The sequence below is a fragment of the Nerophis ophidion genome, linkage group LG28 (genome assembly GCF_033978795.1).
Source record: "Nerophis ophidion isolate RoL-2023_Sa linkage group LG28, RoL_Noph_v1.0, whole genome shotgun sequence".
In the NCBI taxonomy this organism is placed as follows: Eukaryota; Metazoa; Chordata; class Actinopteri; order Syngnathiformes; family Syngnathidae; genus Nerophis; species Nerophis ophidion.
The window spans coordinates 7,335,861-7,363,360 of record NC_084638.1 but is presented as its reverse complement, the minus strand read 5'-3'; the positions used below and the strand labels follow the sequence as shown (position 1 = coordinate 7,363,360).

Here is a 27,500-nt window from a genome sequence, read left to right as displayed (position 1 = left end):
CCTGGAGGGCTGGGTGGGACACCCCCTGGACCCCATCGGCTGCCTCTTTGCCACCCTGACGGAAACGTGCCGCGTGGACGACGACAGCACCATGGACACCGGAGGTAGACCGGGGGTCTTTATTTATTTCATACAACTGCATGTTGGACAAGAACGCACGGTTTTTCTATTCTAAATCGCAAAAAAACTCTAGCAAGAGGTGGCTAACAATGTAGCTAAATAGTCCATGACTGTACACGCTGTGACCCGCATACATATTAGCGCTGTTGAAAGAGCTAACGCAGAGGAACTACTTTTAGTACACGGAGATAAGTAATGCTGAGCGGCCGCATTGCCTCAGAGTTGGTGAAAGTTAAAGCCAGATTCTACGATTTGAAGGTTGTGACCAAAAAACCGCATTGTTGGTCAACTTTGAAATTCAACTTATACTTGGAGAGTTAGCTCGGAAGACGTGACAAGAGCCCTGCGATGAGGTGGCGGCTTGTCCAGGGTGTACCCCGCCTTCCGCCCGATTATAGCTGAGATAGGGAATAAGCGGTAGAAAATGGATGGATGGATGGACACGACAAGATGTTTAGTTTCTCCCAACAAGGAGCGAGGATTAAGATGAATTTGCCATTGAGGCTGAAAAACACAATAATTGTGCTGAAAGATATAAACATCCCACCAGTCTGCGTCCCAGTTTTTGTACAGCCGGTGTTTGTTTTATTTGTTGTTTTTAAACTGGTAGCTCATCCTCCTTATATTCAGGCTCAAAAATATAACGTTCTGGGTTGTTTTTTTTTTTTATCCCAAAGTAGCATTATGAAGCTACCTGACATGCACACTTCGAGCTAGCATACACAACAGTCATGGTGTCATGACTTGTTTCCGTTGTGTTGGATTCTTCCTCGCTTTGTCCGGTGCACTTATTTTGTAGTGTTCACTTCCTGTTCCCAGTTCGCAATCGAGTCTACTTCGGTTCAGCTGGTCTTCGTGAACGCTTACTCCGTTGCCTACCGCTAGCGTTCCGTTGCGTTCGTAGCTTTTTTAGTTTTGTCTTGTGTTTTGCATCGCTTCCCTTATGCTTCGCGTGCACTCAGAGCTGCACTAGTCTTGTGGTTTAGTTCCTTGTATTATTCTGCACAAGGGGATGGTGACCAGGATCCAGGCCATATTGTCACAGGTGGAGATTTTGGGAGGTTTTTCTAGAGGGTTTTATAGGCAAAATAGATCAGACCCCCATGACTTTACCCCATTACCATTACTGACCCCATGTCTTTAATGTCCTTTGTTTTCTTTGATGTTTCCTTCTTACAAACATGGAACAGGGATGTGTGCTATGGCTATGAGTTGCTTTTTTTCCCTTGGCCTCAGTCTGGACCCCCTCTCCATTTTTTTATTTTATTTACATTTTTTCCTCCCATTCCCCCCACTTGTTTATCTGTATCTCACCTTTTTTGTAAGGGGCGCCGGAAGCTGGCAGACCCGTCAGCGATCCTGTTCTGTCTCCCTGTAATATTTGATCCTGTTCTGTCTCCCTGTAATGTTTGATCCTGTTCTGTCTCTCCCTGTAATGTTTGATCCTGTTCTGTCTCCCTGTAATGTTTGATCCTGTTCTGTCTCTCCCTGTAATGTTTGATCCTGTTCTGTCTCTCCCTGTAATGTTTGATCCTGTTCTGTCTCTCCCTGTAATGTTTGATCCTGTTCTGTCTCCCTGTAATGTTTGATCCTGTTCTGTTTCTCCCTGTAATGTTTGATCCTGTTCTGTCTCCCTGTAATGTTTGATCCTGTTCGGTCTCCCTGTAATGTTTGATCCTGTTCTGTCTCCCTGTAATGTTTGATCCTGTTCTGTCTCCCTGTAATGTTTGATCCTGTTCTGTCTCTCCCTGTAATGTTTGATCCTGTTCTGTCTCCCTGTAATGTTTGATCCTGTTCTGTCTCCCTGTAATGTTTGATCCTGTTCTGTCTCCCTGTAATGTTTGATCCTGTTCTGTCTCTCCCTGTAATGTTTGATCCTGTTCTGTCTCCCTGTAATGTTTGATCCTGTTCTGTCTCCCTGTAATGTTTGATCCTGTTCTGTCTCCCTGTAATGTTTGATCTTGTTCTGTCTCCCTGTAATGTTTGATCCTGTTCTGTCTCCCTGTAATTATTGATCCGGTTCTGTCTCCCTGTAATGTTTGATCCGGTTCTGTCTCCCTGTAATGTTTGATCCGGTTCTGTCTCCCTGTAATGTTTGATCCTGTTCTGTCTCCCTGTAATGTTTGATCCTGTTGTGTCTCCCTGTAATGTTTGATCCTGTTGTGTCTCCCTGTAATGTTTGATCCGGTTCTGTTTCCCTATAATGTTTGATCCTGTTTTGTCTCCCTGTAATGTTTGATCCTGTTCTGTCTCCCTATAATGTTTGATCCTGTTCTGTCTCCCTGTAATGTTTGATCCTGTTCTGTCTCCCTGTAATGTTTGATCCTGTTCTGTCTCTCCCTGTAATGTTTGATCCTGTTCTGTCTCCCTGTAATGTTTGATCCTGTTCCGTCTCCCTGTAATGTTTGATCCTGTTCCGTCTCCCTGTAATGTCTGATCCTGTTCCGCCTCCCTGTAATGTTTGATCCTGTTCTGTCTCTCCCTGTAATGTTTGATCCTGTTCTGTCTCCCTGTAATGTTTGATCCTGTTCCGTCTCCCTGTAATGTTGGATCCTCTTCTGTCTCCCTGTAATGTTTGATCCTGTTCTGTCTCCCTGTAATGTTTGATCCTGTTCTGTCTCTCCCTGTAATGTTTGCTCCTGTTCTGTCTCCCTGTAATATTTGATCCTGTTCTGTCTCTCTGTAATGTCTGATCCTGTTCTGTCTCCCTGTAATGTTTGATCCTGTTCTGTCTCCCTGTAATGTTTGATCCTGTTCTGTCTCTCCCTGTAATGTTTGATCCTGTTCTGTCTGTCCCTGTAATGTTTGATCCTGTTCTGTCTCCCTGTAATGTTTGACCCTGTTCTGTCTCCCTGTAATGTTTGATCCTGTTCTGTCTCCCTGTATTGTTTGATCCTGTTGTGTCTCCCTGTAATGTTTGATCCTGTTCTGTCTCCCTGTAATGTTTGATCCTGTTCTGTCTCCCTGTAATGTTTGACCCTGTTCTGTCTCCCTGTAATGTTTGACCCTGTTCTGTCTCCCTGTAATGTTTGATCCTGTTCTGTCTCCCTGTAATGTTTGATCCTGTTCTATCTCTCCCTGTAATGTTTGATCCTGTTCTGTCTCTCCCTGTAATGTTTGATCCTGTTCCGTCTCTCCCTGTAATGTTTGATCCTGTTCTGTCTCCCTGTAATGTTTGATCCTGTTGTGTCTCCCTTTTATGTTTGATCCTGTTCTGTCTCTCCCTGTAATGTTTGATCCTGTTCCGTCTCCCTGTAATGTTTGATCCTGTTCTGTTTCTCCCTGTAATGTTTGATCCTGTTCTGTCTCCCTGTAATGTTTGATCCTGTTCTGTCTTCCTGTAATGTCTGATCCTGTTCTGTCCCTCCCTGTAATGTTTGATCCTGTTCTGTCTCTCCCTGTAATGTTTGATCCTGTTCTGTCTCCCTGTAATGTTTGATCCGGTTCTGTCTCCCTGTAATGTTTGATCCTGTTCTGTCTCCCTGTAATGTTTGATCCTGTTCTGTCTCCCTGTAATATTTGATCCTGTTATGTTTCTCCCTGTAATGTTTGATCCGGTTTTGTCTCCCTGTAATGTTTGATCCTGTTCTGTCTCTCCCTGTAATGTTTGATCCGGTTTTGTCTCCCTGTAATGTTTGATCATGTTCTGTCTCCCTGTAATGTTTGATCCTGTCCTGTCTCCCTGTAATGTTTGCTCCTGTTCTGTCTCCCTGTAATGTTTGATCCTGTTCTGTTTCCCTGTAATGTTTGTCTGATCTTGAATGGGATTGTGCTGAAAATTTTAATTTCCCCTCAGGGATTAATAAAGTATGTCTGATCCTGATTCTGATTACTTTCCCTGTTAGCCACCTCTTCCTAGCCTTCATTTAGGATTTAGAATGCATAACAACAATCCCCACTGTCTACAATAGCCACAGTGTTTGTAAACAGACCTGAAAGGATGACTTAATGAGACTTATCTTAGCACACAATAATACCTCGTGGTAGAAGAGCGTCTTTGCTAAAGAAAAAACAAGCGGGTCCTTGTTTTGTCTGAACTGTGTGCGTGCGTGCGTGCGTGCGTGCGTGCGTGCGTGCGTGCGTGCGTGCGTGCGTGCGTGCGTGCGTGCGTGCGTGCGTGCGTGCGTGCGTGCGTGCGTGCGTGCGTGCGTGCGTGCGTGCGTGCGTGCGTGCGTGCGTGCGTGCGTGTGCCTCCCACCACTATAGTCAGGCCACCAAACCTTTGGTCAGGGTTTATGTTCAGGACATTGTGTGCTCTGCGTGAACCTTGACCCAAAGTTATGAAGAAATGGTAGTAAGTCAAACGTGTTCAGTTTTATCTGCCAAAAACTTCTTGGCCACCGTTGGTCAGAGGGATGTTCTCTATATTCTAGTTGACTCTGTGGTACTTGATTATAGTCCACGTGTTTGAGGAAACCTCTTTGAGTCGTTCTAGTAATCACACTAACTGCCTTCTTTCTAGCAACTATTGACCTAGTAGAACTTCTGTTTCCACCAGACGGTGAGGCCAGAAGTCCAGTCTACCAGCATGTTCCAGTCTGGGGGAGTCCTGATGGACTGGAGTCTTACCTGACCCTGGCCCTGGAGGTCACTCTGATGGGGATGGGCCAACAGAGGATCATGCCAGAGGGTCTTTACGCCCAGGACAAGGTGTGTTCCATCAGTCCCAGACCAGTTTGTGTCCTAGGTTTGTTGTGTAACCAAGACCAGGTTGTGTCCTAGGTTTGTTGTGTAACCAAGACCAGGTTGTGTCCTAGGTTTGTTGTGTAACCAAGACAAGGTTGTGTCCCAGGTTTGATGTGTAACCAAGACCAGGTTGTGTCCTAGGTTTGTTGTGTAACCAAGACCAGGTTGTGTCCTAGGTTTGTTGTGTAACCAAGACAAGGTTGTGTCCCAGGTTTGATGTGTAACCAAGACCTGGTTGTGTCCTAGGTTTGTTGTGTAACCAAGACCAGGTTGTGTCCCAGGTTTGTTGTGTAACCAAGACCAGGTTGTCTCCTAGGTTTGTTGTGTACTAGGTTTGTTGTGTACTAGGTTTGTCATGTAACCAAGACCAATGTTGTGTCCTAAGTTTGTTGTGTAACCAAGACCAAGTTGTGTCCCAGGTTTGTTGTGTACTAGGTTTGTTGTGTACTAGGTTTGTCATGTAACCAAGACCAATGTTGTGTCCTAGGTTTGTTGTGTAACCAAGACCAGGTTGTGTCCTAGGTTTGTTGTGTAACCAAGACAAGGTTGTGTCCTAGGTTTGTTGTGTAACCAAGACCAGGTTGCATCTTGGGTTTATTGTGTAACCAAGACAAGGTTGTGTCCTGGGTTTGTTGTGTAACCAAGACCAGGTTGTGTCCTAGGTTTGTTGTGTAATCAAGACCAGGTTGTGTCCTAGGTTTGTTGTGTAACCAAGACCAGGTTGTGTCCTAGGTTTGTTGTGTAACCAAGACCAAGTTGTGTCCTAGGTTTGTTGTGTAACCAAGACCAGGTTGCATCTTGGGTTTATTGTGTAACCAAGACCAGTTAGTGTCCTAGGTTTGTTGTGTAACCAAGACCAGGTTGTGTCCTAGGTTTGTTGTGTAACCAAGACCAGGTTGTGTCCTAGGTTTGTTGTGTAACCAAGACCAGTTAGTGTCCTAGGTTTGTTGTGTAATCAAGACCAGTTAGTGTCCTAGGTTTGTTGTGTAATCAAGACCAGGTTGTGTCCTAGGTTTGTTGTGTAATCAAGACCAGGTTGTGTCCTAGGTTTGTTGTGTAACCAAGACCAGGTTGTGTCCTAGGTTTGTTGTGTAACCAAGACCAGGTTGTGTCCTAGGTTTGTTGTGTAATCAAGACCAGTTAGTGTCCTAGGTTTGTTGTGTAATCAAGACCAGTTAGTGTCCTAGGTTTGTTGTGTAATCAAGACCAGGTGGTGTCCTAGGTTTGTTGTGTAACCAAAACCAGGTTGTGTCCTAGGTTTGTTGTGTAATCAAGACCAGGTTGTGTCCTAGGTTTGTCCTGTAACCAAGCCCAGGTTCTGTCCTAGGTTTGTTGTTTAACCAAGACCAGGTTGTGTCCAAGGTTTGATGTGTAACCAGTATTAGACCAGGTTGTGTCCTAGGTTTGTTGTGTAACCAAGACCAGGTTGTGTCCTAGGTTTGTTGTGTAACCAAGACCAGGTAGTGTCCTAGGTTTGTTGTGTAACTGAGACAAGGTTGTGTCCTAGGTTTGTTGTGTAACCAAGACCAGGTAGTGTCTTAGGTTTGCTGTGTATCCAAGACCAGGTTGTGTCCTAGGTTTGTTGTGTAACCAAGACCACGTATTTTTTTAGGTTTGCTGTGTATCCAAGACCAGGTAGTGTCCTAGGTTTGCTGTGTATCCAAGACCAGGTTGTGTCCTAGGTTTGTTGTGTAGCCAGTCCTAGACCAGGTTGTGTCCTAGGTTTGTTGTGTAATCAAGACCAGGTTGTGTCCTAGGTTTGTTGTGTAACCAGTCCTAGACCAGGTTGTGTCCTAGGTTTGTTGTCTAACCAAGACCGGGTTGTGTCCTAGGTTTGTCGCAACGAGGAGCAAATAGTGTCAAAGCTGCAGGAGCTAGAACTGGACGAGCTGCTGGTGCAGACCCTGAGGAAGCAGGCCCTCCAACTTCTAGAAGGTACCGCAGTGATCCTAGACCGGGACTTAGACCGGGTCTGGTGTGTCGGGGGACTAAAGAAGTTGTGTGACTTGACAGCGGGACCCTTCAGTGGCCTGGGGGAGGTGGTCCACCGAGAGAGTGTCCCCATGCACACCTTCGCCAAGTACCTGTTCTCGGCTCTGCTGCCGCATGACACCGACCTGGCCTACAAGCTGGCTCTGCGCGCCATGAGGTCAGTCTGCCAGTTAGCAGGAAACTCCGCTCTTGGCCCCTTCAAAATAAGAGCTCAGCTTATAAGGGGAACCTAGAAGACAGTTGACACAATCTAGCATCGTGTTTGAGAACTAAGAGTGGTTTTGTCACCCTGTGCATTCTCTCCAGGCTGCCGGTCCTGGAGTCGTCGGTGGGCTCAGGGGACGCGGGCCACGCCCACCACGCCATCTCCATAGTTCCCAGTCGCTACCCCCGCTGGTTCACTCTGGGACACCTGGAGTCCCAGCAGTGCGAGCTAGCATCCACCATGCTAACCGCGGCTAAAGGTCAGTCGGGTGTAGCGAGTAGTTAGTCCTGATCACTAACTGTGCAAGAGACATTTGTGTAGCAAGTAGTTAGTCCTGATCACTAATTCTGCAGGAGATATTTGTGTAGCAAGTAGTTAGTCCTGATCAATAACTGTGCAGGAGACATTTGTGTAGCAAGTAGTTAGTCCTGATCACTAACTGTGCAGGAGACATTTGTGTAGCAAGTAGTTAGTCCTGATCACTAACTGTGCAGGAGACATTTGTGTAGCAAGTAGTTAGTCCTGATCACTAACTGTGCAAGAGACATTTGTGTAGCAAGTAGTTAGTCCTGATCACTAACTGTGCAGGAGACATTTGTGTAGCAAGTAGTTAGTCCTGATTACTAACTGTGCAGGAGAAATTTTTGTAGCGAGTAGTTAGTCCTGATCACTAACTGTGCAGGAGACATTTGTGTAGCAAGTAGTTAGTCCTGATCACTAACTGTGCAGGAGACATTTGTGTAGCAAGTAGTTAGTCCTGATTACTAACTGTGCAGGAGAAATTTTTGTAGCGAGTAGTTAGTCCTGATTACTAACTGTGCAGGAGACGTTTGTGTAGCCAGTAGTTAGTCCTGATTACTAACTGTGCAGGAGACATTTGTGTAGCGAGTAGTTAGTCCTGATCACTAACTGTGCAGGAGACATTTGTGTAGCAAGTAGTTAGTCCTGATCACTAACTGTGCAGGAGACATTTGTGTAGCAAGTAGTTAGTCCTGATCACTAACTGTGCAGGAGACATTTGTGTAGCGGGTAGTTAGTCCTGATTACTAACTGTGCAGGAGACATTTGTGTAGCAAGTAGTTAGTCCTGATCAATAACTGTGCAGGAGATATTTGTGTAGCAAGTAGTTAGTCCTGATCACTAACTGTGCAGGAGACATTTGTGTAGCAAGTAGTTAGTCCTGATCACTAACTGTGCAGGAGACATTTGTGTAGCAAGTAGTTAGTCCTGATCACTAACTGTGCTGGAGACATTTGTGTAGCAAGTAGTTAGTCCTGATCACTAACTGTGCAGGAGACATTTGTGTAGCAAGTAGTTAGTCCTGATCACTAACTGTGCAGGAGACATTTGTGTAGCAAGTATTTAGTCCTGATCACTAACTGTGCTGGAGACATTTGTGTAGCAAGTAGTTAGTCCTGATCACTAACTGTGCAGGAGACATTTGTGTAGCAAGTAGTTAGTCCTGATCACTAACTGTGAGGGAGACATTTGTGTAGCAAGTAGTTAGTCCTGATTACTAACTGTGCAGGAGACATTTGTGTAGCAAGTAGTTAGTCCTGATCACTAACTGTGCAGGAGACATTTGTGTAGCAAGTAGTTAGTCCTGATCACTAACTGTGCAGGAGACATTTGTGTAGCAAGTAGTTAGTCCTGATCACTAACTGTGCAGGAGACATTTGTGTAGCAAGTAGTTAGTCCTGATTACTAACTGTGCAGGAGACATTTTTGTAGCAAGTAGTTAGTCCTGATCACTAATTCTGCAGGAGATATTTGTGTAGCAAGTAGTTAGTCCTGATTACTAACTGTGCAGGAGACATTTGTGTAGCAAGTAGTTAGTCCTGATCACTAATTCTGCAGGAGATATTTGTGTAGCAGGTAGTTAGTCCTGATCACTAACTGTGCAGGAGACATTTGTGTAGCAAGTAGTTAGTCCTGATCACTAACTGTGCAGGAGACATTTGTTTAGCAAGTAGTTAGTCCTGATCACTAACTGTGCAGGGGACATTTGTGTAGCAGGTAGTTAGTCCTGATTACTAACTGTGCAGGAGACATTTGTGTAGCAAGTAGTTAGTCTGGATCACTAACTGTGCAGGAGACATTTGTGTAGCAAGTAGTTAGTCCTGATCACTAACTGTGTGCAGGAGACATTTGTGTAGCAAGTAGTTAGTCCTGATCACTAAATGTGCAGGAGACATTTGTGTAGCAAGTAGTTAGTCCTGATCACTAACTGTGCAGGAGACATTTGTGTAGCAAGTAGTTAGTCCTGATCACTAACTGTGAGGGAGACATTTGTGTAGCAAGTAGTTAGTCCTGATTACTAACTGTGCAGGAGACATTTGTGTAGCAAGTAGTTAGTCCTGATCACTAACTGTGAGGGAGACATTTGTGTAGCAAGTAGTTAGTCCTGATCACTAACTGTGCAGGAGACATTTGTGTAGCAAGTAGTTAGTCCTGATCACTAACTGTGCAGGAGACATTTGTGTAGCAAGTAGTTAGTCCTGCTTACTAACTGTGCAGGAGACATTTTTGTAGCAAGTAATTAGTCCTGATCACTAATTCTGCAGGAGATATTTGTGTAGCAAGTAGTTAGTCCTGATTACTAACTGTGCAGGAGACATTTGTGTAGCAAGTAGTTAGTCCTGATCACTAACTGTGCAGGAGACATTTGTGTAGCAAGTAGTTAGTCCTGATTACTAACTGTGCAGGAGACATTTTTGTAGCAAGTAATTAGTCCTGATCACTAATTCTGCAGGAGATATTTGTGTAGCAAGTAGTTAGTCCTGATTACTAACTGTGCAGGAGACATTTGTGTAGCAAGTAGTTAGTCCTGATCACTAACTATGCAGGAGACATTTGTGTAGCAAGTAGTTAGTCCTGATCACTAACTGTGCAGGAGACATTTGTTTAGCAAGTAGTTAGTCCTGATCACTAACTGTGCAGGGGACATTTGTGTAGCAGGTAGTTAGTCCTGATTACTAACTGTGCAGGAGACATTTGTGTAGCAAGTAGTTAGTCCGGATCACTAACTGTGCAGGAGACATTTGTGTAGCAAGTAGTTAGTCCTGATCACTAACTGTGTGCAGGAGACATTTGTGTAGCAAGTAGTTAGTCCTGATCACTAAATGTGCAGGAGACATTTGTGTAGCAAGTAGTTAGTCCTGATCACTAACTGTGTGCAGGAGACGTTTGTGTAGCAAGTAGTTAGTCCTGATTACTAACTGTGCAGGAGACATTTGTGTAGCAAGTAGTTAGTCCTGATCACTAACTGTGAGGGAGACATTTGTGTAGCAAGTAGTTAGTCCTGATTACTAACTGTGCAGGAGACATTTGTGTAGCAAGTAGTTAGTCCTGATCACTAACTGTGCAGGAGACATTTGTGTAGCAAGTAGTTAGTCCTGATTACTAACTGTGCAGGAGACATTTTTGTAGCAAGTAATTAGTCCTGATCACTAATTCTGCAGGAGATATTTGTGTAGCAAGTAGTTAGTCCTGATTACTAACTGTGCAGGAGACATTTGTGTAGCAAGTAGTTAATCCTGATCACTAACTATGCAGGAGACATTTGTGTAGCAAGTAGTTAGTCCTGATCACTAACTGTGCAGGAGACATTTGTGTAGCAAATAATTAGTCCTGATCACTAACTATGCAGGAGACATTTGTGTAGCAAGTAGTTTGTCCTGATTACTAACTGTGCAGGAGACATTTGTGTAGCAAGTAGTTAGTCCTGATCACTAACTGTGCAAGAGACATTTGTGTAGCAAGTAGTTAGTCCTGATCACTAACTATGCAGGAGACATTTGTGTAGCAAGTAGTTAGTCCTGATCACTAACTGTGCAGGAGACATTTGTGTAGCAAGTAGTTAGTCCTGATTACTAACTGTGCAGGAGACATTTGTGTAGCAAGTAGTTAGTCCTGATCACTAACTGTGCAGGAGACATGCTGAGACTGAGGACGGTGCTGGAGGCCATCCAGAAGAACATCCACTCCTCCTCCCTCATCTACAAGCTGGCCCAGGACGCCTTCAAGATAGCAACACCCGCAGACAGTCCCGCTGACATCACCCTGCTCAATGTGGCCCTGGAGCTGGGCCTGCAGGTTTGTGTGTGTGTGCATGCAAGTAAACACAGCGTTAACTTATATGACCAAATCCAGACAACCACCCCTAGTCATGGTGCAAAAATAATGCAATACACAGGACAAATCAACACAAAATCACAACTAACACAACCTGTAATATTAGCATTATTGCTTTTTAGTTAATTTTGCATGTGACACACGTTAGCATGCTAATGCTAGTACTGTGGTTATTTTTAAGCTAATGTTGTAGTCATGCGTTGGTGGTTAATGCATGCTAGCATTAGCATCCTAGCAATGAAACATGTTTGTTCAGGTACCCACGTCTAAAGTATTTTATGTTGTTTTTTTTACAGTTAGCATTTTAACATGCTAATATTATATCGTTAGCTTTTTTTTTTTTTTTTTTTTTTTTTTAGGTATACACTTCCAGTGTCACGGTATTTTGCTGATGCTGATTTCAAGCATGCTATTGTTAGCATGTTGGCATTGCGCTGTTAGCATGTTAGCTTTTTAGCTCATATGTTTTTGTTGTTTTATGTATATATATATATATATATATAAATATATATATATATGTATATATATATGTATGTATGTATATATATATATGTATGTGTATATGTATATATACATATATACATACATATATACATATATATACACATGTATGTATGTGTGTATATATATATATATGTATGTATATGTATGTATATATGTGTATATATATATATACATATATATATATATATATATATATATATACATATATACATATATATATATATATATATATATATATATGTATATATATATATATATATATATATATATATACATATATATATATATATATATATATACATATATATATATATATATATATATATATATATATATATATATATATATATATATATATATATACATATATATATATATATATATATGTATATATGTATGTGATGTGATGTGGTCTCACATGTCCTACATTGTCCTGATGTGGTCTCGCAGGTGATGAGGATGACATTGTCCACTCTGAACTGGAGGAGGAGAGAGATGGTCCGCTGGTTGGTCACCTGTGCCACTGAAGTCGGTATGTTGGACCAAAGCCCCTGAAGAGCAGTCAAATGTGCCGTCAATTGGGAGCGATAAATGGATTTCTGCTTAATAGTATTATTTTTTTAATTAATAAATCAAATATTTTCATGGCTTAAAAGCTGTTTACAACCTTTTAAATATGCTTCTAAAGACCATTAGAGCCTCTAAACATGAAACACTGTCCATTACAGTACTGACTTGCTCTATTTCTGTCCTAACAGGAAGTACTTTCTCTCAAATAGGAGATTAGCAAAATAAAATATCACAGTCAGAAGTTTCCCAATCTGACACCGCTGTAGGAAACAGGAAGTAGGAAGTACTAGCCACACCCAACTATAAGACACATTTGTATACTTTGTGATATTTGTAAATGTTTATGTAGGTACATTAATTGTTTCTAAACGATGTCTGTGACAGGGCAGTAAAACGGCTGATCAAACAAAACAGAAGTCCTCGTCTTGGACCCACTCCAACAGTAACACTTATTGTCCCCACAAGGCAGTAAAACGGCTGATCATAGAAAACAGAAGTCATGGATAATGGACCCGCTAGCTGCGCGAGCTAACTATAAAATTAGCTAAACACACTCGATAACTCCACGGTGACGTTTTGGTGACTTTACGAAACGTAAACAATACAAAGAGAATGCCGTTGTAAGTTAATAATACTAACAAAGACTCCCGTAAACGTGTTAGCACGTCAGCTGATGCTAACGTCGCTAGCTCTATTATATTACAATAGCACGTACAATGTTAGTCAGTCAGTTACTATATTTGCCAGACTATACAGCCACCAGTGTATAAGCCACACCCACTAGATTTTATGGGGAGAAAAAAAAAATATATATATATATATATATATACATATACACACATTGTGAAGTTAGTTATTTACACGGAAATATTTAGTAAATGTATATTTACGTACATTGTTTTCCAACAAGGCAGTAAAAAACAAAACAGAAGCTAGCTCTCCTATCAGCTAAACAGACTCTAACTCCACGGTGACGTTTTGGTGAATTTACGATACTGAATCAATACAGAAAGAATGCTGTTGTGAGTTTACAACGCATGTGATAGCATATTAGCTAATGCTAATGAGGCGAGGCAGAAAGACTACTTCCGGTTCAAGGCACGACACAGGAAAAAAAAAAAATTTGAGCAGAAAAACTACTTCTGGTTCAAGGCATGACACAGGAAGTACATTTTTTATCATATGAATTGTTTTAGTTATATTGTAAAAACTCCAAAATTTGTGCAGAAACACTACTGCCGGTTCAAGGCCCGACACAGGAAGTACATTTTTTATAGTAAGAATTGTTTTAGTTATATTGTAAAACTCCCAAACGTTGCTTTTGAGCAGAAACACTACTTCCGGTTCAAGTCACGCCACAGGAGGTACATTTTTTATAGTACGAATTGTTTTAGTTATACTGTAAAAACTCCAAAATTTGAGCAGAAACACTACTGCCGGTTCAAGGCACGACAAAGGAAGTACATTTTTTATAGTATGAATTGTTTGTTATTTTGTAAAACTCCCAAACATTGCTTTTGAGCTGAAACACTACTTCCGGTTCAAGTCACGCCACATGAGGAACATTTTCTTATAATACGAATTGTTTTAGTTATATTGTAAAAACTCCAAAATTTGAGCAGAAACACTACTTCCGGTTCAAGTAACAACACCGGAAGTAAATTTTTGATAGTAAGAATTGTTTTAGTTATATTGTAAAACTCCCAAACGTTGCTTTTGAGCAGAAACACTACTTCCGGTTCAAGTAACGCCACCGGAGGTGAATTTTTTATAGCATGAATTGTTTTAGTTATATTGTAAAAACTCCAAAATTTGTGCAGAAACACTACTTCCGGTTCAAGTAACGCCACCGGAGGTGAATTTTTTATAGCACGAATTGTTTTAGTTATATTGTAAAAACTCCAAAATTTGAGCAGAAACACTACTTCCGGTTCCAGGCATGAAATAGGAAGTACATTTTTTATAGTAAGAATTGTTTTAGTTATATTGTAAAACTCCCAAACGTTGCTTTTTAGCAGAAACACTACTTCCGGTTCAAGTCATGCCACAGGAGGTACATTTTTTATAATACGGATTGTTTTAAGTATATTGTAAAAACTCTAAAATTTGAGCATAAACACTACTTCCGGTTCAAGATATGAAATAGGAAGTACATTTTTTATAGTAAGAATTGTTTCAGTTATATTTTAAAAATTCAAAAATTTGAGCAGAAACACTACTTCCGGTTCAAGGCACGACACCGGAAGTAAATTTTTTATAAAAACAATTGTTTTAGTTGTATTAGAAAACTCCCAAATGTAGCTTTTTGCGCAGAAAAACTACTTCCGGTTCAAGGCACGACACAGGAAATACATTTTTCATAGGAAGAATTGTTTTAGTTATATTGGAAAACTCCCAAACGTTGCTTTTTGAGCAGAAACACTACTTCCGCTTCAAGGCATGAAACAGGGAGTACATTTTTTTGAGCAGAAACACTACTTCCAGTTCAAGGCACGACACCAGAAGTACATTTTTTATAGAAAGAATTGTTTTAGTTGTATCATAAAACTCCCAAATCTTTCTTTTGAGCAGAAACACTACTTCCGGTTCAAGGCACGACACAGGAAATAATTGTTTTGGAGCAGAAACACTACTTCCGGTTCAAGGCATGAAATAGGAAGTACATTTTTTATCGTAAGAACTGTTTGTTATATTGTAAAAACTCCAAAATTTGAGCAGAAAAACTACTTCCGGTTCATGGCACGACACCAGAAGTACATTTTTTATAGAAAGAATTGTTTTACTTATAGTATAAAACTCCCAAATGTTTCTTTTTGCGCAGAAACACTACTTCCAGTTCAAGGCACGACACAGGAAGTACATTTTTTATAGTAAGAATTGTTTTAGTTATATTGTAAAAACTTCAAAATTTGAGCAGAAAAACTACTTCCGGTTCAAGGCACGACACAGGAAGTACATTTTTTATAGTATGAATTGTTTTAGTTATATTGTAAAACTCCCAAACGTTGCTTTTGAGCAGAAACACTACTTCCGGTTCAAGTCACGCCACCGGAGGTGAATTTTTTATAGCACGAATTGTTTTAGTTATATTGTAAAAACTCAAAAACTTGAGCAGGAACACTACTTCCGGTTCAAGTAACGACACCAGAAGTACATTTTTATAGTAAGAATTGTTTTAGTTATATTGTAAAAACTCCAAAATTTGAGCAGAAACACTACTTCCGGTTCAAGTAACGACACCGCAAGTACATTTTTTATAGTAAGAATTGTTTTAGTTATATTGTAAAACTCCCAAACGTTGCTGTTGAGCAGAAACACTACTTCCGGTTCAAGTCACGCCACAGGAGGTAATTTTTTTATCGTACGAATTGCTTTAGTTATATTGTAAAAACTCCAAAATTTGAACATAAACACTACTACCGGTTCAAGGCACGACACAGGAAGTACATTTTTTATAGTAAGAATTGTTTTAGTTATATTGTAAAACTCCCAAACGTTGCTTTTGAGTAGAAACACTACTTCCGGTTCAAGGCACGACACAGGAAAAACATTTTTTTGAGCAGAAACACTACTTTCGGTTCAAAGCCATTAAATAGGAAGTACATTTTTTATCGTAAGAATTGTTTGTTATGTTGTAAAAACTCCAACATTTGAGCAGAAACACTACTTCCGGTTCAAGGCACGACACAGGAAGTACATTTTTTATAGTAAGAATTGTTTTAGTCATATTGTAAAATTCCCAAACGTTGCTTTTGAGCAGAAACACTACTTCCGGTTCAAGTCATGCCACAGGAGGTACATTTTTTATAGTACGAATTGCTTTAGTTATATTGTAAAAACTCCAAAATTTGAACATAAATACTACTACCGGTTCAAGGCACGACACAGGAAGTACATTTTTTATAGTAAGAATTGTTTTAGTTATATTGTAAAACTCCCAAACGTTGCTTTTGAGCAGAAACACTACTTCCGGTTCAAGGCACGACACAGGAAAAACATTTTTTTGAGCAGAAACACTACTTTCGGTTCAAAGCCATGAAATAGGAAGTACATTTTTTATCGTAAGAATTGTTTTAGTTATATTGTAAAAACTCCAAAATTTGAGCAGAAACACTACTCCCGGTTCAAGGCACGACACAGGAAGTACATTTTTTATAGTAAGAATTGTTTTAGTTATATTGTAAAAACTCCAAAATTTGAGCAGAAACACTACTTCCGGTTCAAGGCATGACACAGGAAGTACATTTTTTATCATATGAATTGTTTTAGTTATATTGTAAAAACTCCAAAATTTGTGCAGAAACACTACTGCCGGTTCAAGGCACGACACAGGAAGTACATTTTTTTGAGCAGAAACACTACTTTCGGTTCAAAGCCATGAAATAGGAAGTACATTTTTTATCGTAAGAATTGTTTATGTTGTAAAAACTCCAAAATTTGAGCAGAAACATTACTTCTGGTTCAAGGCACGACACCGGAAGTACATTTTTTATAGTAAGAATTGTTTTACTTATATTGTAAAACTCCCAAACGTTGCTTTTGAGCAGAAACACTACTTCCGGTTCAAGGCACGACACAGGAAAAACATCTTTTTGAGCAGAAACACTACTTTCGGTTCAAAGCCATGAAATAGGAAGTACATTTTTTTATCGTAAGAATTGTTTTAGTTGTAAAAACTCCAAAATTTGAGCAGAAACACTACTTCCAGTTCAAGGCACGACACAGGAAGTACATTTTTTATAGTAAGAATTGTTTTAGTTATATTATAAAACTCCCAAACGTTGCTTTTGAGCATAAACACTACTTCCGGTTCAAGGCACGACACAGGCAAAACATTTTTGGGAGCAGAAACACTACTTCCGGTTCAAGGCATGAAATAGGAAGTACATTTTTTATCGTAAGAACTGTTTGTTATATTGTAAAAACTCCAAAATTTGAGCAGAAAAACTACTTCCGGTTCATGGCACGACACCAGAAGTACATTTTTTATAGAAAGAATTGTTTTAGTTATATAGTAAAACTCCCAAACGTTTCTTTTGAGCAGAAAAACTACTTCCGGTTCAAGGCACGACACAGGAAGTACATTTTTTATAGTATGAATTGTTTTAGGTATATTGTGAAATTCCCAAACGTTGCTTTTTAGCAGAAACACTACTTCCGGTTCAAGGCCCGACACAGGAAATAATTTTTTGGGAGCAGAAACACTACTTCCGGTTCAAGGCATGAAATAGGAAGTACATTTTTTTATCGTAAGAATTGTTTTAGTTATATTGTAAAAACTCCAAAATTTGAGCAGAAACACTACTTCCGGTTCAAGGCACGACACAGGAAGTACATTTTGACCGTTGGCTATGAAAAATCCAGCAACTAGCCGCAGGGTTTTATAAAGCAAGGCCTAGGAGGAGGCGGTACTCACCTATTTCCTGCGGTCCCCAGGTCTCCGGGCGCTGGTGAGCATCCTGCAGGGCTGGTACACGCTCTTCACGCCCACCGAGGCCACCAGCATCGTGGCGGCCACCGTCATGTCCCACAACACCATCCTGCGCCTCAGCCTGGACTACCCCCAGCGGGAGGAGCTGGCCAGCTGCGCCCGGACGCTGGCGCTGCAATGCGCAATGAAGGACCCGCAGAACTGCGCCCTGTCGGCGCTCACGCTCTGCGAGAAGGACCACATCGCCTTCGAGACGGCCTACCAGATCGTGATCGACGCCGCGTCCACCGGCATGACGTACTCGCAGCTCTTCACCATCGCCCGCTACATGGAGCACCGGGGCTACCCGCTGCGTTCCTTCAAGCTGGCCTCCCTGGCCATGACCCACCTGAACCTGGCCTACAACCAGGACACGCACCCGGCCATCAACGACGTCCTGTGGGCCTGCGCGCTCAGCCACTCCCTGGGCAAGAACGAGCTGGCCGCCATCATCCCCCTGGTGGTGAAGAGCGTCCACTGCGCCACGGTCTTGTCGGACATCCTGCGCCGGTGCACCATGACGGCGCCGGGGCTGGCCGGCATCCCCGGCCGGCGCAACTCCGGCAAGCTGATGTCGACGGACAAGGCGCCGCTCCGGCAGCTGCTGGACGCCACCATCTCGGCGTACATCAACACCACGCACTCTCGGCTGACCCACATCAGTCCCAGGCACTACGGCGAGTTCATCGAGTTCCTCAGCAAAGCCCGGGAGACTTTCCTGCTGGCCCAGGACGGCCACATCCAGTTCGCCCAGTTCATAGACAACCTGAAGCAGATCTACAAGGGCAAGAAGAAACTCATGATGCTGGTCCGGGAGCGCTTCGGTTGACCCGGGACCACTTTCAGGAAGTGGCTCCGCGCTATTCAAGACTTTTTTTCTTTCTACTTCTTCAGTTGAGCCATTTTGTTTGGGTTTTGAATGTGAACCAGGAAGCTCCGGATGTCCAAGATCCCTCCGAGCAACGAATGTCACGTGAGGGGGGAAAAACTCACCAGGAGATTGTGAAAACTAGCTTTTGTGTGGCAGGCAATAGGAAAAACCGCAGAGTCCAAAAAAAGACGGACGTGTGCCTGGGTCCGACTGTACTTGTCAGCTTTAGGGCCTCTCGGTTCATTCAGGGCAACACAAGACCCGACCGAGCACGTGCGTTGACAAAGTCCAAAGATCAGACCAGCTCCGGAGGCCAGTTTTGGGGGGAGATTGACCATTACCTCACCGTTCAGGTCTGGGAGTTGCTCGGAGTCCTGCGTGGTCCTTGTCAGCAACCGTCAGTGGCGTCAGCTCTTTCCATAGCCAGACTTCCTCTTTCACATTCCTAAATAAAGTCCTTTGGTTGCTGGGTCACACCTCCTGAAATGTAAGCCACAGTCCACACACACGGACTAGGACCGAGCAGCTGAGCCACTAGGGCGAGGGGGTCCACACACACGGACTAAAACAGAGCGTCTTAGGTACTAGGGCGGGAAGGTGTCCACACACACAGACTAGGACCGAGCTTCTGAGTCACTAAGGCAGGGGTGTCCAAACACAGACAGACTAGGACCAAGCATCTGAGCCACTAGGGCGGGGATCCGCACACACGGACTAGGACTGAGCATCTGAGCCACTAGGGCAGGGGTGTCCGCACACACACGGACTAGGACCGAGCGTCCAAGCCACTAGGGCGGTGGTGTCCACACACACACGGACTAGGACCAAGCATCCGAGCCACTAGGGCGGTGGTGTGCGCACACACACGGACTAGGACCGAGTGTCCGAGCCACTAGGGCGAGGTGTCCGCACACACATGGACTAGGACCAAGCACCTGAGCCACTAGGGCGGTGGTGTCCGCACACTCACGGACTAGGACCGAGTGTCCGAGCCACTAGGGCGGTGGTGTCCACACACACACCGACTAGGACTGAGCATCCGAGCCACTAGAGCGGGGGTGTCCACACACACGGACTAGAACCGAGCGTTTAAACCACTAGGGAGGGAAGGTGTCTACACACACGGACTAGGACCGAGCTTCTGAGCCACTAGGGCGGGGGAGTCCATACACACGGACTAGGACCGAGCGTCTAAACCACTAGGGAGTGAAGGTGTCTACACACAAGGACTAGGACCAATCATCTGAGCCACTAGGGCGGGGATCCGCACACACGGACTAGGACCGAGCGTCCGAGCCACTAGGGCGGTGGTATCCACATACGCACGGACTAGGACCAAGCATCCGAGCCACTAGGGCGAGGTGTCCGCACACACACGGACTAAGACCGAGTGTCCGTTCCACTAGGGGGAAAGTGTCCGCACACACACAGACTAGGACCAGGTATCTGAGCCACTAGGGCGGGTGTGTCCACACACACACGGACTAGGACCAAGCATCCGAGCCACTAGGGCAAGGTGTCCGCACACACACGAACTAGGACCAAGCATCCGAGCCACTAGGGCAAGGTGTCCGCACACACACGGACTAAGACCGAGTGTCCGTTCCACTAGAGGGAGAGTGTCCGCACACACACGGACTAGGACCGAGTGTCCGAGCCACTAGGGCGAGGGGGTCCGCACACACACGGACTAGGACCAAGCATCTGAGCCACTAGGGCGGGGGTGTCTGCACACACACGGACTAAGACCGAGTGTCCGTTCCACTAGGGCAGGGGTGTCCACATACACACGGACTAGGAACGAGCGTCCGAGCCACTAGGGCGGGGGATCCGCATACACACGGACTAAGACCGAGTGTCCGTCCCACTAGGGCGAGGGGATCCGCACACACACGGACTAAGACTGAGTGTCCGTTCCACTAGGGGGAGCGTGTCCGCACACACACGGACTAGGACCAAGTGTTCGAGCAACTAGGGCGGGGGTGTCCACACACACACGGACTAGGACCAAGTGTTCGAGCAACTAGGGCGGGGGTGTCCACACACACACGGACTAGGACCAAGCATCCGAGCCACTAGGGCGGGGGTGTCCACACACACACGGACTAGGACCAAGTGTTCGAGCAACTAGGGCGGGGGTGTCCACACACACACGGACTAGGACCAAGCATCTGAGCCACTAGGGCGGGGGATCCGCACACATGAACTAAGACCGAGCCACTAGGGCGGGGGTGTCCGCACACACACACGGACTAGAACCAACCGTCCGAGCCACTAGGGCGGGGGTGTCCACACACACACGGACTAGAACCAAGCGTCCGAGCAACTAGGGCGGGGGTGTCCACACACACACGGACTAGGACCAAGCATCTGAGCCACTAGGGCGGGGGATCCGCACACATGAACTAAGACCGAGCCACTAGGGCGGGGGTGTCCGCACACACACATGGACTAGAACCAACCGTCCGAGCCACTAGGGCGGGGGTGTCCACACACACACGGACTAGGACCAAGTGTTCGAGCAACTAGGGCGGGGGTGTCCACACACACACGGACTAGGACCAAGTGTTCGAGCAACTAGGGCGGGGGTGTCCACACACACACGGACTAGGACCAAGCATCCGAGCCACTAGGGCGGGGGTGTCCACACACACACGGACTAGGACCAAGCATCCGAGCCACTAGGGCGGTGGTGTGCGCACACACACGGACTAGGACCGAGTGTCCGAGCCACTAGGGCGAGGTGTCCGCACACACATGGACTAGGACCAAGCACCTGAGCCACTAGGGCGGTGGTGTCCGCACACTCACGGACTAGGACCGAGTGTCCGAGCCACTAGGGCGGTGGTGTCCACACACACACCGACTAGGACTGAGCATCCGAGCCACTAGAGCGGGGGTGTCCACACACACGGACTAGAACCGAGCGTTTAAACCACTAGGGAGGGAAGGTGTCTACACACACGGACTAGGACCGAGCTTCTGAGCCACTAGGGCGGGGGAGTCCATACACACGGACTAGGACCGAGCGTCTAAACCACTAGGGAGTGAAGGTGTCTACACACAAGGACTAGGACCAATCATCTGAGCCACTAGGGCGGGGATCCGCACACACGGACTAGGACCGAGCGTCCGAGCCACTAGGGCGGTGGTATCCACATACGCACGGACTAGGACCAAGCATCCGAGCCACTAGGGCGAGGTGTCCGCACACACACGGACTAAGACCGAGTGTCCGTTCCACTAGGGGGAAAGTGTCCGCACACACACAGACTAGGACCAGGTATCTGAGCCACTAGGGCGGGTGTGTCCACACACACACGGACTAGGACCAAGCATCCGAGCCACTAGGGCAAGGTGTCCGCACACACACGAACTAGGACCAAGCATCCGAGCCACTAGGGCAAGGTGTCCGCACACACACGGACTAAGACCGAGTGTCCGTTCCACTAGAGGGAGAGTGTCCGCACACACACGGACTAGGACCGAGTGTCCGAGCCACTAGGGCGAGGGGGTCCGCACACACACGGACTAGGACCAAGCATCTGAGCCACTAGGGCGGGGGTGTCTGCACACACACGGACTAAGACCGAGTGTCCGTTCCACTAGGGCAGGGGTGTCCACATACACACGGACTAGGAACGAGCGTCCGAGCCACTAGGGCGGGGGATCCGCATACACACGGACTAAGACCGAGTGTCCGTCCCACTAGGGCGAGGGGATCCGCACACACACGGACTAAGACTGAGTGTCCGTTCCACTAGGGGGAGCGTGTCCGCACACACACGGACTAGGACCAAGTGTTCGAGCAACTAGGGCGGGGGTGTCCACACACACACGGACTAGGACCAAGTGTTCGAGCAACTAGGGCGGGGGTGTCCACACACACACGGACTAGGACCAAGCATCCGAGCCACTAGGGCGGGGGTGTCCACACACACACGGACTAGGACCAAGTGTTCGAGCAACTAGGGCGGGGGTGTCCACACACACACGGACTAGGACCAAGCATCTGAGCCACTAGGGCGGGGGATCCGCACACATGAACTAAGACCGAGCCACTAGGGCGGGGGTGTCCGCACACACACACGGACTAGAACCAACCGTCCGAGCCACTAGGGCGGGGGTGTCCACACACACACGGACTAGAACCAAGCGTCCGAGCAACTAGGGCGGGGGTGTCCACACACACACGGACTAGGACCAAGCATCTGAGCCACTAGGGCGGGGGATCCGCACACATGAACTAAGACCGAGCCACTAGGGCGGGGGTGTCCGCACACACACATGGACTAGAACCAACCGTCCGAGCCACTAGGGCGGGGGTGTCCACACACACACGGACTAGGACCAAGTGTTCGAGCAACTAGGGCGGGGGTGTCCACACACACACGGACTAGGACCAAGTGTTCGAGCAACTAGGGCGGGGGTGTCCACACACACACGGACTAGGACCAAGCATCCGAGCCACTAGGGCGGGGGTGTCCACACACACACGGACTAGGACCAAGTGTTCGAGCAACTAGGGCGGGGGTGTCCACACACACACGGACTAGGACCAAGCATCTGAGCCACTAGGGCGGGGGATCCGCACACATGAACTAAGACCGAGCCACTAGGGCGGGGGTGTCCGCACACACACACGGACTAGAACCAACCGTCCGAGCCACTAGGGCGGGGGTGTCCACACACACACGGACTAGAACCAAGCGTCCGAGCAACTAGGGCGGGGGTGTCCACACACACACGGACTAGGACCAAGCATCTGAGCCACTAGGGCGGGGGATCCGCACACATGAACTAAGACCGAGCCACTAGGGCGGGGGTGTCCGCACACACACATGGACTAGAACCAACCGTCCGAGCCACTAGGGCGGGGGTGTCCACACACACACGGACTAGGACCAAGTGTTCGAGCAACTAGGGCGGGGGTGTCCACACACACACGGACTAGGACCAAGTGTTCGAGCAACTAGGGCGGGGGTGTCCACACACACACGGACTAGGACCAAGCATCCGAGCCACTAGGGCGGGGGTGTCCACACACACACGGACTAGGACCAAGTGTTCGAGCAACTAGGGCGGGGGTGTCCACACACACACGGACTAGGACCAAGCATCTGAGCCACTAGGGCGGGGGATCCGCACACATGAACTAAGACCGAGCCACTAGGGCGGGGGTGTCCGCACACACACACGGACTAGAACCAACCGTCCGAGCCACTAGGGCGGGGGTGTCCACACACACACGGACTAGAACCAAGCGTCCGAGCCACTAGGGCGGGGGTGTCCACACACACACGGACTAGGACCAAGCATCTGAGTCACTAGGGCGGGGGATCCGCACACATGGACTAGGACCGAGCCCCTAGGGCGGGGGTGTCCAAACTACGTTTATTAAAGAACTTCATTGCACCTATCTGACAGGATCATTGCTGCACCTTTGTCGCCATCTTGTGGACATTGTGACTAATGCAGGTTAGTGACTATGAATTGCACGTGGAAGTGTGCGCAGGATTTACTGATACGACCCAAAACAAACAAAGTTAGGACACCCCTGCACTCAGTAAGAAGCTAAATACATTTGTAAAAGCATTAAACAAAACAAAAAGTACAGTAGTACCTCTGTTGTTGTCAGAAATATTAGGAGCCTTGCACTCACCACAGTTGTCCTCCTTAGTGACTCCAACATCATCTATCACACACACACACACACACACACACACACACACACACGTAAAAAGGCAGTAGGTGAACTGGAGGTCCTACCCTACACTACAGTCCAGATTGAGTGTGAATGTGAAAGACATGACTGATGCTTCCCTTCTCCGAGGTCCCAAGTACGAAAGACTAGTATTTTCTGGCATTGGTCAGGCAGTCGCTTCTTGTACATAAAAAAAAAAAATGGCTTCCTAGTTCCTGTTCCTTTGCTCCTGGGACTGAAGTCACGTGACACAAATACCTCTCCGACGTCCCTGCCTGGCGCAAACGTGGACCCGGGTGTTGTTGACCCGCGCCGTTTGGATGAGTTTTTCTTCTCGGAAGACATCAAACGAGGCTATCCTTAGTTCTCAGGGACATGGCTTAAAGGAAACACACAAAAAAAGGAGCAGCATTTAAATAAAATATTGTAAATATTCCAGCGTCGATTGAGAAAATTGTAAAATGATAATTATTTATGACGAGTGTTTTTTTGTTTTGGTTTGTGTACTTGAACATTTCTCAGGTGCTCCTGTGGACTTTTCTCTTCTTTTTTTGCTACCTTTTACTAGCTCTGGACTCACAGCGTCTGTCCTCAACCCGACTATGCAGAAACCCACTTTTGGAAGCGCCAGAGCCAACCACTAGGGAGGGAAAGGGGGAGGGGCCAGAGTCCCAGCATGCTTTGCAGCTGGGAGAAGGAAAAACAAAAATGCCTTTCTTGACGCCATGTCGACGTATTTCTTTGTCCAATCAGCCTTCAGTGTCTTGTCCAGACCGTGGGAACTAATAAGAGGACTTTCGTCAGCCTTTTTAGGTGGAAACGTACTTTTTGGGAACCGTGACTGAGGCGTGTGGCGGCGCTCCAACAGGAAGTCTTTCCGCTTCCTCCCTCTTATTTTGCCGTCTTCCTGCTTTCCTTCCTTCCTTCTTGGCGTACAAGCGTGTTTGTTTGGCTTTTCTTTTCCAACTCGAGGGAATTTTGAACGTTTGTGCTACTGATGACTAAATAAAAAAAAAAGATATTTCCAGTATTTGTTGCCGCAGAAGTATCATAGTTGACATCTTTTTTTTTTTTTTTTTATTTGTCCTTTTTTTTTTTTTTGGTGCAAGTTGTTGAGCTACTGTCTATAAAGCCAGAATTGATGACTATTTATGTAACGCTACTACCATTTTATATTGATTTGTGTTGGAACTCAGTCCTTTTCTATAAATAAAAGTGTGAAACACGTCATGTGAGACCTATCTAGTCTTTGGAACACCATTTAGATCCTGAACCATACACATACATGAATGTCTACCTACATATACACATATATATACACAAACAGATTCATATGTATATATACACGTATGAATCTCAAAAACCGACATCAATCTCTAAAGGATATCACCACATGGGCTCAGGAACACTTCAGGAAACCACTGTCACTAATTACAGTTGGTCGCTACATCTGTAAGTGCAATTTAAAGCTCTTCTATGCCAAGCGAAAGCCATTTATCAACAACATCCAGAAACGCCTCCGGCTTCTCTGGGCCCGACATCATCTAAGATGGACTGATGCAAAGTGGAAAAGTGTTCTGTGGTCTGACGAGTCCACATTTCAAATTGTTTTTGGAAATATTCGACATGGTGTCATCCAGACCAAAGGGGAAGTGAACCATCCAGATTGTTATCCACGCAAAATTCAAAAGCCAGCATGTGTGATGGTATGGGGGTGCATTAGTGCCCAAGGCATGGGTAACTTACACATCTGTGAAGGCACCATTAATGCTGAAAGGTACATACGCCGTATTTTTCAAGGACGCCCCTGCTTATTTCAGCAAGACAATGCCAAGCCACATTCAGCACGTGTTACAACAGCCTGGCTTTGTAAAAGAAAGAATGCGGGTACTTTCCTGGCCCGCCTGCAGTCCAGACCTGTCTCCCATGGAAAATGTGTGAAGCGTAAAATAGGACAGCGGAGACCCCGGACTGTTGAAGGACTGAAGGTCTACCTAAAACAAGAATGGGAAAGAATTCCACTTTCAAAGCTTCAACAATTAGTTTCCTCAGTTCCCAAATGTTTATTGAGTGTTGTTAAAAGAAAAGGTGATGTAACACAGTGGTGAACATGCCCTTTCCCAACTACATTGGCAAATTCTAAGTTAAATATTATATACAAAAAAATAAAGTTTATCAGTTTGAACATCAAATATGTTGTCTTTGTAGCATATTCAACTGAATATGGCTTGAAAAGGATTTGCAAATCATTGTATTCTGTTTATATTTACATCTAACACAATTTCCCAACTCATATGGAAACAGGGTTTGTATATACATATATACATATATATATATATATATATATATATATATATATATATATATATATATATATATATATATATATATATATACACACACACATATATATAAACAAACATATATACATGTATAAATATATACATACACAACAAAAACGATGATGATGAGTCGTGGTGCAACAACAACAACAACAACAAGCAGATTGCAACAAATCAGCTTATGTGCTGAGAGAGAGAGAGAAAGCACTATTGGGGATTAAATCATGTTGTGTGTAAATCTCTTCTGTGACAACACATCGCATTGTCTTCTCCACCTCCACATGCCTCCTCTTAAAGTGTCTTCTCCACCTCCACAGGCCTTGCAGAGCTCCTCTTAAAGTGTCTTCTCAACCTCCACACGCCTCCTCTTCAAGTGTCTTCTCCACCTCCACACGCCTTGCAGAGCTCTTAAAGTGTCTTCTCAACCTCCACACGCCTCCTCTTAAAGTGTCTTCTCCACCTCTACACGCCTTGCAGAGCTCCTCTTCAAGTGTCTTCTCCACCTCCACACACCTCCTCTTCAAGTGTCTTCTCCACCTCCACACGCCTTGCAGAGCTCCTCTTCAAGTGTCTTCTCCACCTCCACAGGCCTTGCAGAGCTCCTCCCAAAGTGTCTTCTCCACCTCCACAGGCCTTGCACAGCTCCTCTTAAAGTGTCTTCTCCACCTCCACAGGCCTTGCAAAGCTCCTCTTAAAGTGTCTTCTCCACCTCCACAGGCCTTGCAGAGCTCCTCTTAAAGTGTCTTCTCCACCTCCACACGCCTCCTCTTAAAGTGTCTTCTCCACCTCCACAGGCCTTGCAGAGCTCCTCTTCAAGTGTCTTCTCCACCTCCACACGCCTCCTCTTAAAGTGTCTTCTCCACCTCCACAGGCCTTGCAGAGCTCCTCTTAAAGTGTCTTCT

The 27,500-nt window shown here is 45.4% G+C and overlaps 1 protein-coding gene across 3 annotated transcripts in view; it reads left to right on the top strand.

The window, feature by feature from the left end:
* Positions 1–25,486, top strand: part of zswim5 (zinc finger, SWIM-type containing 5) — a 132,026-nt gene extending 106,540 nt beyond the window's left edge. The window contains exons 9-17 of one of the 3 annotated variants that reach the window (XR_009804788.1): positions 1–104; positions 4,619–4,770; positions 6,639–6,741; positions 6,820–6,955; positions 7,105–7,262; positions 10,935–11,098; positions 12,092–12,173; positions 17,648–20,068; positions 20,120–25,486. The exon at positions 1–104 is cut by the window's left edge and continues 34 nt beyond it. Coding sequence is in view for 1 of the 3 variants with exons in the window: in XM_061890699.1 (XP_061746683.1) it covers positions 1–104; positions 4,619–4,770; positions 6,639–6,741; positions 6,820–6,955; positions 7,105–7,262; positions 10,935–11,098; positions 12,092–12,173; positions 17,648–18,510 (1,762 nt within the window). In the remaining 2 variants the exon portion in view is untranslated. Of the gene's footprint in view, positions 105–4,618; positions 4,771–6,638; positions 6,742–6,819; positions 6,956–7,104; positions 7,263–10,934; positions 11,099–12,091; positions 12,174–17,647 lie in introns of all 3 variants that reach the window. The other 2 variants (XR_009804789.1, XM_061890699.1) reach the window with 2 other exon arrangements.
* The last annotated feature ends 2,014 nt before the right edge of the window (positions 25,487–27,500 follow it).